This window comes from Colletes latitarsis, chromosome 8 (assembly GCF_051014445.1).
Source record: "Colletes latitarsis isolate SP2378_abdomen chromosome 8, iyColLati1, whole genome shotgun sequence".
Taxonomy (NCBI): Eukaryota; Metazoa; Arthropoda; class Insecta; order Hymenoptera; family Colletidae; genus Colletes; species Colletes latitarsis.
Window position 1 is genome coordinate 13,980,913 of NC_135141.1, and position 14,069 is coordinate 13,994,981.

The 14,069-nt window shown below is 30.8% G+C and overlaps 1 protein-coding gene across 9 annotated transcripts in view; it reads left to right on the forward strand.

Moving 5' to 3' along the window:
- Positions 1–14,069, forward strand: part of LOC143344901 (uncharacterized) — a 242,653-nt gene that overhangs the window by 57,099 nt on the left and 171,485 nt on the right. For 8 of the 9 annotated variants that reach the window (XM_076771491.1, XM_076771498.1, XM_076771494.1 and 5 more), the window contains 3 exons: positions 2,180–2,314; positions 3,021–3,778; positions 12,068–12,257. In XM_076771491.1, the coding sequence (XP_076627606.1) occupies positions 2,180–2,314; positions 3,021–3,778; positions 12,068–12,257 (1,083 nt within the window). The remainder of the gene's footprint in view (positions 1–2,179; positions 2,315–3,020; positions 3,779–12,067; positions 12,258–14,069) is intronic. The other variant, XM_076771493.1, reaches the window with a different exon arrangement.

Consider the following 14,069-nt stretch of genomic DNA (forward strand, 5'->3'; position numbering starts at 1 on the left):
TTATTTGAATAAACGTTTTAGGATAATCAGTAAACTGGTTATAATTTGTGAATAGCGAACATGAATTCATTCTCAATGAAACTTTATTGGAGCAAGATTTTATTTAAATAAATATTTATTAAGGTCAAGGAGAAAGTAGAAGGTATTTTTCGTAAAAGAGGAATTATTTTTTACACAGATAAATATTTTGCAAGTATACATTTGTTATGAACTTATAAAATGTATGCATTTACAAATTTTATAAATTTATTATAAATTCTGGAAAAAGTTTTATAAATTTAGAAATTCATACATTTTGTAAGTTCATAATAAGTGCATGAAAATGTTATTTAAAAATTGATACGTTTTATGTTTTAATTTTTATTTTGTTGATATACGATAACATTTAACGTTATGACGAATATCTACTGATAAAGTGTTTTAATGTTCTGAATATTTAATTTCCTACAATATTCATTAAAAAATTATTGGAATTGTTTTAGTTGATGAATACAAGTTGTTGCTGAATTGTGATAAACTATTTTTATCTATCCATCTATTAATCACATTTATTTGGCTTTCGAAGAAGAAATAAATTGTTATTTCAATAAGTCAGGTATAAAGAACGCTATAAAGTAATTAGGTTTGTGGTATCAATCGTATATGTACTATAAATAATAATTTCAGTATCTTCCATCATGTTTAATTAAAATTAAATACAAAAAGAAAATGCGTTAACGCGTAAATCTAGTCTTTATAGCTAATTTTGAAAAAATTAATTATTGACAAAAATGGCAGCTGTTAAAATTTAGAAGTTTTTATTTTGAGCATTAGATAACTTTTAAAAATTTAATATAAATCGGTTTTGCCGGTTTAAAAATACTTTTGGTACCTATTTTGAAAATACAATTTTAAGAATAGGTGCATGTAAATGTTTACACGACTTAGATTGTTTCAAAATAAACAACTGTTTGGTCGTCAAATTACTAATGAAACATGCTCAATTTTTCTTTTTCTTTACCCGATTTCTGGAGTCCTGATATGATATACAATTATTTAGTGAATTTTTCCTCTATTTTTAAGTATTAATCGTTACATTTGTTAAGACTAAAAATAAACAAATTTTTATTTTAGAGTTCCACTAATTGAATAATTATGGATTACAATCGGGGACAAAATTGAGTGGACACCCATTTGTTTTAGATAAAAAGGCTCGAAGTCAGTGGTTCTTTCGAATTAATTGCTAGTTTTTTAATTCTTTGTTATAATTTACACACTTATAAAGTGGTTTATTTTGAGTAAGAATATTTACAAGTTTGAGAAAAAGAAAACAGTGTGGATAGAATTGGGTGGATATCATTCATCTCATTGGATCAAAATTCATCTTGTAAACCATAAAACACGCTGGAGGTTCCATTATGAGGGTGCTTTCTTGGTTCGGTGCTGGAAATTTGACATTAATTAATGAACTCTGTAATGCTGATCGATACGATGTTAATTTAATAAATGCAAATTTGGAAGAAATGTTTATTATCAACAATTTTGTCTTCCAGCAAGACAATGCTTCAATACACGAAGTGAAAAGGGCCATGAATTTTTTTAAGGATTTAGCAATAGAGCTTTTGAATAGAATCCTATTGAAAACTTACGAGCCTTATTGGATAAAGGAACATTAATTACCAGCAAAACAGACAAAATTTTGTTTTCCAGCAGTTTACAACATTCATGGAAAAGTATAATGAAAAACATCATCGAACATTTAGTAGAAAATATTCCAAAACGTTTAAAAGTAGTCATTAAGGCTACAGGAGGAAATACAAAATATTAAAAGAATGTAAATAGAGTAAAATAAAGAAAAAATGATAATGTCCACTCAACATTGTCCACGCTGTTTCGTATTTCTCAGGCTTGTAAATATTCTTATTCAAAATAAATCACTTTATTACATAAAACAATTTACAAAAAACTTAAACCTTAAACTATAATAAGGAATTAAAAAGGTGGTAATTAATTAGAAATAATTCCTAATTTACTGTATCTTTTTCTAACACAAATGGGTGCCCATTCAATTTTGTCCCTGACTGTATCATAATATACTTAATTTCTCTCTTCTTTTAAATTTATTGTAAATTAAAATGTTTGATATTAATTTCTTATTTTACTGATTACATTTTATTTATTATTATGTTTTGTATTTAAGGATCTTGATTACGAATTGCGAAGACAAGGAGGAAATGCATATGTTGGTCAACGATTAGCCAGCGGTTTACCAACAACAGAGGAAGTTTTAGTACATGAATCTCCCAAGAAACATAGAACTGATTTTCCACAAAATGTAAGTGTATATGTAACACAGAATGTGTGGACTTATTTTTGCGTATGTAGGAATCAAAGAGAAAGAGGTACAGAAGAAAGCATAACGATTCCTTTCGATGATGGTTTAGTAATAACTTTTCTTATTTAGAATTATGAAATGGGTCAAGTTAGTTGATCTTTAAAGTTATTCAGGGCTAAAATAGTACTGAAAACGTATCTATCTTATAGATTATAATTTATTTTTCTATTTGTATAATTGGATTGGGATTGTGCGGATATTGGTTTGATTTACATAATTACAATCACGCAGAAATTTTTAGTTTGCCTCTATTCCTATTTTAATACTGTTTCTACCACGATTTTACGCATATTTATTTCGACTAAAAGGCCGTGGAAATAGTTGTTAATGTGAATTGTGTTATTTTTAATATCATGTTATCGAGGAAAAATGATTAAATTTGGTAAAAAAATTAAAATTTTTAAAAATGTATTTTGACATCTTTGGGAGAAATAATGTTAAAAAGAACATTAATCATAGGCTTATTTTATAGTCTCTGAAGCATAATATCGCAATTATTTAAATGATTTAAACAGAAAATATTCGAATTACCGGATTATCGGAATAATCAAAAGTCTGTACCATGAGTCTCTTACACCCTTAATTTATAATGATTTTACTATTATCTATCTATTTACTTAAACTCAGTTGTTTATTTATTTTTTAGTCTGGCGAACACGAAAACAATTTCTTAGACCTTTCGGTTGGCACTGGCAGTAGCGAAGATCTTGGAGAAACAGAGGTCGGATTACAAGTCGGACACTCTCGTAATTTTACTTTAAGCCCTGAAACGACTGATTGCGATAGTAACTGCGGAGACCTCGATAGTGAAGTATCTTTAATGATGATGGACAATGAATTAATACCGGCTAGCGGGCTACTTGGATCAGTCGGCGACTTGGGAAACAATTCTGATTCTTTAAGAATATACACTAGCATGCCAGTTCTCGAAGATGGCTTGTCTAGCGGCCATGCCAGCGATACCGATAATAATAATCCAACTGTGATGCTGATGAAGCGACAAATTAACGAAATTGAAAAGGAGATTATTCAGAGAAGTCGTGTTAACGAAACTAGTTATCCTACTGCGGCAGAGAGCGATCCAGTCGGGAAAGAGCTTTCCGGTTTGACCGTTAGCAAAGATATTTTGCATTCTTTGAAAACTTCGTCGCCTGACCTGTTCATTCCTAAAAAAGAGAACTCGTACGACACAAATGAGTTACAGCTTGATGGTTTGGATCCTCTTGGCACACCTCCGCCACCAGCACCTCAAGCTAGGCAAATTGTTAATTTAGAAGTAGGCGGCGAAGTGGAGGCTGCTATTAAAGATATTAGAATGGCTTTACAAAGGACTAAGACTTTACCTGTTAAATCTTCCACGGAAGAACCGCTTGAGTCCAACGTCAGTCCAATTTGGATACCAAGGTATTTTACTTTCTTTTCTCTAAAATTCATTTAACAACCTTCAGATTCTTATATGCGTTTAACACTAGGTTTACGGACACTCGTTGCGCATATTTTTATTATAATTCGCTGTGTTGACAGTTGCATTGAAATGCAGATTTTCTTTTAATTAGAGAATACATCCAAATCATTACATCAATTCAACATAAATTGCTAACAAATAATATTTATGAGTCCTACAACGTTAAGTTTAGAATCTGAATACGTCAAATTGATGTATTCCGCAAACCTAGTATTAATATAAAATAGATAAAAAGAGTTTTTATTATGCTGAATTTCATTTGCTCTGAATTTATATACAGGGTGTCCCACACAACAGAGACAAGCTATATCTTTAAAATGTGTTCTCATTTATTTTTCTTTCTTTGCAAGATTTAAACTTTAATTAATGTGGTTTACATTTGCAACCGTATGCTTTTATTATAAATACCATAATGTATTTACTTTCATTGTTAACACTAGGTTTACGGACACTCGTTGCATACATTATTATTGTAATTTGTTTTGTTAACAGTTACATTAAAATGCAATTTTTCTTTTAATTAGAGAATACATTCATATCATTACATCAATTCAATTCGACATAAATTGCTAACAAATAATATTTATGAGTCCTACAACGTTAAGTTTAGAATCTGAATGCGTCAAATTGATGTATTCCGCAAACCTAGTATTAATATAAAATAGATAAAAAGAGTTTTTATTATGCTGAATTTCATTTGCTCTGAATTTATATACAGGGTGTCCCACACAACGGAGACAAGCTATATCTTTAAACCGTGTTCTCATTTATTTTTCTTTCTTTGCAAGATTTAAACTTTAATTAATGTGGTTTACATTTGCAATCGTATACTTTTATTATAAACACCATAATGTATTTACTTTCATTGTTAACATTAGGTTTACGGACACTCATTGCGCACATTATTATTGTAATTCGCTCTGTTAACAGTTACATTAAAATGCAATTTTTCTTTTAATTAGAGTGTATATTCATATCGTTACATCAATTCAATTCAACATAAATTGCTAACAAATAATATTTATGAGTTCTGTAACGTTAGGTTTAGAATCTTAATGCATCAAATTGATGTATTCCGTAAACCTAGTGTTAAAACCGTTATTTTAATTATAACGTAACATACCATAAAACAATGAAAGGTTTACTTGTTAAATTAGTTCCATATTTCTTACCTTTATTTAGGATGCGGAAAGAAATTGTGGTATTGTCAGGAAAGAAGTATCTGTTCTTTGTGTACGTTTTTATCTTCTAATTGGTTAGAACTAGTTCAAATAAATAATACCATAATACTGTTAATGTTAACAAATATCAATAAAAATAAAAATAATGAGTAATAGATAGATACGTTAACCAAGCGTTATAAAAATTTATTTTTATACGAAGGCTCAATTCCTTCCTGATTATACCACGGGCCAAATGGATTCTTGCCCCTTTAAAGTTGTGACATTATATTGCTCGCATTAAAATGTATTTATGAAAAGCCATTCATATGTACAGTTACCAAAAAAAGTATCCATACACCGCAATACATTCAGTTTAAACAATAATAACTCTGATTATAGAAGGCTACTTAGCTATGAAAGGCACATATGCAGATGGGAAATTAATTCAGCTTTCAGATAGTACGAATTTCATTATGATTTAAATAAAAATACAACAGACAAATCTCAAATACCGAATGAAGTAAGAAAATCAATGAGAAAAAAGTATTCATACGTGATATCTATTGGCGAAATATACCAATAAAACTAAAAATCTTGGGAGAATCTCGTCTTTCTTTTATTTCTGTTTCTCTTGTTTCATAGCATTTGGTTAATTGTTGGCGTGGTTTGTTAAAGAATCATAGTTTGTATCATAATGAGTGCTAAAAATAAGGAAACTACAATAGAGGAAAGAAAAATTGTAATTGAATTACGGAAAAGTGGGAAATCACTTGGCGAGATTGGTGAAATGGTAAAAAGGAGTCATGCTTATCTACAATATACAGGGTGTTCGGCCACACCTGGGAAAAATTTTAATGGGAAATTCTAGAGGCCAAAATAAGGCGAAAATCAAGGATACTAATTTGTTGATTGAGGCTTCGTTAAAAAGTTATACAAATATTTCCACACAGTATATTTTTGGTAAAGAATTTTTTTCTCGAAAGTACGTAGGATTTTGGGGGTATGTGTATTCACCAAAAATGATTGAAGTTGATCCCCGCAACCGAAAATAATTTTTTCAGAATGATTTGAAACTTTTCAATTTTCAGGGAACAGTTATGGTCAGACATTATATTTTCAGTAATGAATTTTTTTCTCGAAAATGCGTAGGATTTCGGGGGTATGTCTATTGACTAAAAATGATTATAATTGGCCCCTGCAATTGAAAATAATTTGTTTAGTATAATTTAAAATTTTTTAATAACTTTTTAGCGAAGCTTCAATCAACAAATTGATATTCTTGATTTCCGTCTTATTTTGGTCTCTAGAATCTCCCATTAAAATTTTTTCCAGGGGTGGCCAAACACCCTGTATGGTTAATAAGTACAAAAGTACAGGATTAATTGAAAATATGCGTCGTTCCGGGAGACCGAGTAAGTTACTTGAAAGGGATGAAAGATTTATTACAAAGAAAATAAAAGAAAATCCATTTGAAAGTGCACCTAAAATCGCAGCAGAATTAGAAGCAAGAACTGGTAAGAAAATTTGTCCAAAAACGATATCAAAGAAACTTAAAGAATCAGGGTATTTCGCACGAGTAGCGAGGAAAAACCCTACGTCAATAAGGTGAATAGAGAAAAAAGACTTAATTTCGCAAAAATTTACATAAATAAATCGTTTGATTTTTGGAAGCAAGTTATTTTCTCAGACGAGAGCAAGTTTAATACTTGGGGTTCAGATGGACGAAAATTAGTGCACAGAAAAAAGGGAGAATCTTTAAGGCCGAAAAATATTAGACCTACAGTGAATCATAGTGGAAGTAGCCTTATGGTATGGGCGTGGGAAACTTGCATCTCATTGATGGAATAGTAGACCAATAGAAATATTTAGATATTTTAAAGTCAAATTTGAAAGACAGCGCACGGAAATTAGGTCTTTCCGATAATTGCTATTTTCAGCAAAATAACGCTCCCATCCACAAGACTCATTTAATTAGAGAATGGCTTTTATATAATACGCTTCACGTTCTGGAGACTCCTCCTTAATCACCGGACATAAATCCAATTGAGCATATATGGCGAGAATTGAAACATCGTTTGCAAAAATCTAAAATTTCAAATAAAAATGATTTAACAAATGCTTTGCAAGAGGAATGGGAAAAAATGGAGAGAAATGTAACAAATAATTGAATTGAATCTATGCCTAGGCGATTACAAGCGATTATTGATATTAACGGATATCCTAAAAAGTATTAATTACTATAAATATGACTGATTCACATGCAAACAAAATTCTGTATGAATACTTTTCTCTCTCTGATTTTCTTACTTAATTCGGCATTTGAGATTTGTCTGTTGTATTTTTATTTAAGTTACAATAAAATTCATACTATCTGAAAGCTGAATTAATTCTCTAACTGCATGTGTGTCTTCCATAGTTAACTTGCCTTCTATAATCAAAGTTTTTATTGTTTAAACTGAACCTGTTGCGGTGTATAGACACTTTCTTCGGCAACTATATAAGTTTTTAACACGCAAACAAGTTTGTACATAAAAGAATCGAGGTACCCTTCACTTTTATTAAATACTACTGTGTATTTTCCATGTCATAGTGTTTATCAAAATTAAATTTTCTATTCAGAAAACTATTAATATTTGCAACAATGAGTTCTTTACTGGGATTTCTTGTAAGATCTTTCGTTTCAGAAGACTAACTGAAATTTCATTTCTACGTAATATCTCATTTTTGCCAAAAAATTGTGCTTTCTTTACAAAAATTCAAAGAAAAGAGCAATTCTGCTTTTGAATTCATATTTAGGACAAGGAAGTGTACAATATTATGAATAATTATAAATTCAAACATTATTGTTTTTTTTCTTCAATACTTCCAAGAAACAACTGATCGCAGTAAGATATGTTTACAGTGAAATAGTAAGAACTATTGTATACAGGGTGTTTGGCCATCCCTGGGAAAAATTTTAATGCGAGATTCTAGAGTCCAAATTAAGACGAATACCAATTTGTTGATGGAGGCTTCGTTAAAAAGTTATTAACAAAATTAAATTAAAAAATTTCAAATCATTCATGGAAATATTATTTTCGGTTGCAGGGGTCAATTACAATAATTTTTGGTGAACAGACCTACCCACGAAATCCTACACACTTTCGAGAAAAAAATTCTTTAACGAAGATATACTGTGTGGCCGGAAATGTTACTATAACTTTGTAACGAAGCCTCCATCAACAAATTAGTATTCTTGATTTTCGTCTTATTTTGACGTCTAGAATCTCCCATTAAAATTTTTCCCAGGGGTGGCTGAACACCCTGTATAAGCAACTTCTTCTTTTCATTTGGCTGTATCAATTGTTTGCTCATTGTTACAAAACAAAACTAACAGGATCGTGAATATTTATTTTAGTTGCTGTTTGTAGCGCATTGAGTATGATTTCGTGACTTTGTTAGATTTTTTTGGTTGGATAGTATTACTATGAGAATCGAAAAGTATTTTTTTTTTTAATTTGTGAAACTCTGTGTTATTTTATGCTATTATAACAACGAATAATCGACAACGACAAATTTGAAGTATAATTAATAGATCACAGAGTGAAGTTATAAATTTTTGGTAAGCTAGCATTGAAAATTATGGGGAAAATAAACGATCAAGACGACTTACATGATTTTTGTCAACTTTGAAACATGCAATTTTAAGGGAGATATTACAAATTAGAATTTCTTCTTTTAACATTATGAGTTAATTTATTTGGAAATGTAACATTAATTTTGTAAAAATGTGAGTTATAGATTATGGGGAGCTTAATTATAAAAAGAATTTTTGAAAATCAGTAATAGAAAAGCGTCATATCGATGCAAAAATTAAAATTTATTGAAAAATACAGTAAAAACACAAAATACAGGGTGTTTAGCCACATCTGGGAAAAATTTTAATGGGGGATTCTAGAGGCCAAAATAAGACGAAAATCAAGAATACCAATTTGTTGATGGAGGCTTCGTTAAAAAGTTATTAACAATTAAAGTTCCGTCCGTACTGAATTTTTTTCTCGAAAATGCACACGATTTCGAGGGTATGTCTAGTCACCAAACATGATTGTAATTGACCCCCGCAACCGAAAATAATTTTTCCAAAACGATTTGAAATTTCTTTTTTCCGTCGAAAAATTTCACACTTTCTCGAATTTTTTTCTCGAAATTGAGTGGGAATTTGGGGGTATGTCTATTCACCAAAAATGATCGTAATTGACCCCTACAGTTAACAATATTTTTTTCAGAACGATTTGAAATTTTTTTTCTTCGTCAGTCACCTAATTAGATTTTCGGAAAGGAATTTTTTACTCGAAAGTGTGTAGGATTTCGGGGGTATGTGTAATGACCAAACATTATTGTAACTGACCCCCGCAACCGAAAATAATTTTTTTAGAATGATTTGAAAAAATTTTTTTTCGCCGAAAAATTTCAGCACCTATCCGATTTTTTTTCTCGAAAGTGGATAGAATTTCGGAGGTATGTCAATTCACCAAAAATGATTGCAATTGACCCCTACAGTTAACAATATTTTTTGCAGAACGATTTGAAATTTTTTTTCTTTGTCAGTCACCTAATTAATTTTCGGTAAGGAAATTTTTTTCTCGAAAGTGTGTAGGATTTCGGGGGTATGTGTAATGACAAAAAATGATTGTAATTAACCCCTGCAATCGAAGATAATTTTTCCAGAACGATTTGAAATTTTTTTTTTCGTTTAGGCACCTACCCCCTGTTGATTTTTCTTGAAGATTCGTTTTTCATTTTTAATAATTTTGTTTGTCGCACTGTAGAAAAGTTGTCTAATACTTTCTTCTTTGTATCCATGAGCTCCATTTTAGAAAAAAGTTTCATTAAAATATATTCACTATTGTAGGAGTTATGGTTGTTTGAAAGTTGGACCATTTTTATGGGGGTTTTCTCATTTTGTGGAGTCAAGGAACAACTTTTCGTATATTTTTGGAATTTCTACATATTTTGCATTAAAATACGCGTTGTTTGTATTTTGAAACTTCAAAATCCTTCAATCCGTTCAGAAGTTATGACATCAGTGTAGCATTTCTGGCTTCACATCAGATTTTCGGTAAGGAATTTTTTTCTCGAAAGTGCGTAGGATTTCGAGGGTATGTATAATGACCAAAAATGATTGTAATTAACCCCTGCAATCGAAGATAATTTTTCCAGAACGATTTGAAATTTTTTTTTTCGTTTAGGCACCTACCCCCTGTTGATTTTTCTTAAAGATTCGTTTTTCATTTTTAATAATTTTGTCTGTCGCTCTGTAGAAAAGTTGTCTAATACTTTCTTGTTTGTATCCATGAGCTCCATTTTAGAAAAAAGTTTCATTAAAATATATTCACTATTGTAGGAGTTATGGTTGTTTGAAAATTGGACCATTTTTATGGGGGTTTTCTCATTTTGTGGAGTCAAGGAACAACTTTTCGTATATTTTTGGAATTTCTACATATTTTGCATTAAAATACGGGTTGTTTGTATTTTGAAACTTCAAAATCCTTCAATCCGTTCAGAAGTTATGACATCAGTGTAGCATTTCTGGCTTCACATTAGATTTTCGGTAAGGAATTTTTTTCTCGAAAGTGCGTAGGATTTCGGGGGTATGTGTAATGACAAAAAATGATTGTAATTGTCCCCCACAATCGAAGATAATTTTTTCAGAACGATTTGAAATTTTTTAATTTTGTCCAAAAATTTGCCCACATTCCTGAATTTTTTTCTCGAAAGTGTGAAGGATTTCGAAGGAATATGTATTCACTAAAAGTGATTGTAATTGACCCCCGCAACCAAAAATAATTTTTTCAGAATTAATTAAAAATTTTTGTTTTCGTCGAAAAATTTAGGCACCTACCCCCTGTCGATGTTTCTTAAAAGTTCCTTTTTCATTTTTTAGTAATTTTGTTTAACACCCTACAGAAAAGTTGTCTAATACTTTTTTGTAGGTGTCCATGAGCTCTACTTCAGAAAAAAGTTTCATTGAAATATATTCACAAATGTAGGAGTTATGGCTGTTTGAAGAATGGACCATTTTTATGGGGTTTTTCTCATTTTGCGGGGTCAAGGATCAATTTTCCGAATATTTTTATAATTGCTACATATTCTACACTAAAATACGCGGCGTTTGGCTTTTTGAACATTAAAATCGTCCAATCCGTTCAGAAGTTATGATGTTTTAAAGATTCGCATTAAAATTCAATGAAACATCGATTATGGTCAGACATTATATCTTCGGAAAAGAATTTTTTTCTCGAAAGTGTGTAGGATTTCGGGGGTATATGTAATGACGAAAAATGATTGTAATTGTCCCCCACAAACGAAAATAATTTTACCAGAACGATTTGAAATTTTTTTTTTCCATCGAAAAATTTCACATCTTCCTGAATATTTTTCTAGAAAGTGGGTAGGATTTCGAGGGTATGTCTAATGACCAAAAATAATTATAATTAATACCTGTAACTAAATATAATTTTTTTAGTATGATTTGAAAAATTTTTTTTTCGCTGAAAAATTTCAACACCTACACGATTTTTTTTCTCGAAAGTGAGTAGGATTTCGGGAGTATGTCTATTCACCAAAAATGATTGCAATTGACCCTCACAACCGAAAATAATTTTTCCAGGACGATTTCAAATTTTTGTTTTTAATTGTTATTAACTCTTTAACGAAGCCTCAAACGAAAAATTGATATTCTTGATTTTCGTCTTATTTTGGCCTCTAGAATTGTCCATTAAAATTTTTCCCAGGGTTGGTCGAACACCCTGTATAGTACATGCATGCAGTAGGAATTTCGAATTGAAATTGAATGATTAAACAGTCAAAATGACTGGTCTGGTAAATCTAGTGTTAATAATATGAGAAATGTAGAAACATAGTTGAATTTATAATTATTGACTCTCTACTAGGAACGTCTAGTGGGTAGAATAAAATTCGTGTTGGGCAGGATAATCTATTTGGCCCCTGTTATACTGTACTTTTTCCACGTCCTATACTTATAAAGCAATCGTCCTTCTTTAAGTACATCTAATTAAAATTTAGTATATCGGACGGCAGACGGAGAATTTGTGTAGAAAACAACAGCGAAGAATCGGAAGTCAGACATACGTGCGAAGACCTGGATGTTGAAGTAGGGGAGGGCCCTGATGAAGAGGAGGCAGACACTGATCTCGAGACCGACCGATTGCTTGGCCAACAAAGAACAGACGATCAGGGTTTTTACGACGACAAAGTAAGGCTTAATGTACGATGAATATTTTCATATACTTAACTGTTTTATAATATGTTATTGAAAATAATGTTTTTACACGGTTTCTTACCCATTTGAATGTCGAGCAGCGCGATGGCGCTTCTACCGTTTAGTACCAAAATGGGAGAAATTCTTATTTAGGTGAAAAGAGTATAGCCGAATAAAGGGGTTAAATGTGCCTACAAACCGAATTGAACGAACGATGGGTCATTCGATAGCTTATCCAAAAAAAAACCATGTGTGCAAATTTTTAACTTGAAATCTCGACCGTGGGGGTAGTAATGGGGTGAAAACGAAAATCATGTTTTTCAACAATTTCTCTTAACCTATTGAGTAAAAAAATGTAAAAAAATTCAGAGACACTTCGGGTACTGGGACACATATTTTGGGAGATTTTCAGATTTTTTGATCGAAGAACCAGGTAGTAAAAAATAAAAAACCGCAAAAAATGCCGAAAAATGCCAATTACGTATCGAAGGAGGTCCGGAACTACTTTTATACTTTTACAGTAAACACGTATTGCTATTACTATTATTCTCAATTTTTTTCAGATTTTTCATTTTGGTTCGTCGCAGTGAAAAAAAATAAAAACCGAGTTTTTCCTCATTTTCTGCGTATTAGAGTAACTTACACGTTGAATTTTTATGCATTCTTCGATATACGAGTGTTTTGTACACTGTTTAATGTTTCTACACTAAGCAGAATTACATAACAATTGAAAGAAATGAAATAACGCAACCGTTGAGGGCAACATATCCTAAAAAATAAACGATGTTTTCAACGACGTCGATGGCGCAGTGTTAGAATGTCCGAATGGGGAACCGCTGGAAGTTTTTTTACCGTAGGTTCGAGTCTCTCTTTGGGACTTAGTATTTTTTTTTCAAATTCTGACTATATAACAATGGTTCATATTTATTTATAAATATTCTAAAGGCATTTTAAATATACTTTAACCTGAAATATGTATAAATATAATTTTGGAGCGATTTTTGCGTAGGATCATTTTCTTATCTCCACATCATTTGAAAATAACTTCAAAATAATTAACGATACATATAGTTAAACTATTGCAATATATAATAAACAGTTAAAATTCAAAGTGATTTGAGAATTCGGTTTATGACACAGTTTTCTGGTACATCATCGTTATTAGGAAACGTTTTTTTCGTAAAATTATTTCAATAATTTGTAGTTGGTAAGAAATTGGAATTCTGAAATCTAATACAGGATATTTAAATCCTCCACTTCTGTTCTACATTTGTGCTTCAATATCCTCAATAGTGATTGTCCTATCATAAACATACGAATATTGAATCTGTACGAATGAATATATTCACGTTAAGTCTTGAGTGAACCTCTGGTTTGCACAAGGAATAGACAAAATAGGAAAAAAAGAATAAAGTTATGGATTCAACGTTACGCACCTCGCGACTATACAATGTCGATGTGACATTCTAGGAACATTAGGACGAGATATTGTCATGGAGCCTTATCATAATTCATTAGTCACTCTTTAGCAAGTTACTCTGTAGCAAACATTCATATTTATCAAAGAAAGAGAAAAAAAAGGAAAGATCTGCTTGATCGAAGGGGGAGAAGAAGTAATAGTATGCCAATATACAATCTTTTGCTCTGATCCACTCACAATAGTCAAAGGTAAGAGATTTGAAAACTAACATTTCACATTAATTTCAAAAAAAATAAAGACGCAAAGACGCTCCAAAATTATATTTATACATATTTCAGGCTAAAGTATTTGTAAAATGGGTTTAGAAATTTTTTTAATAATTTGTA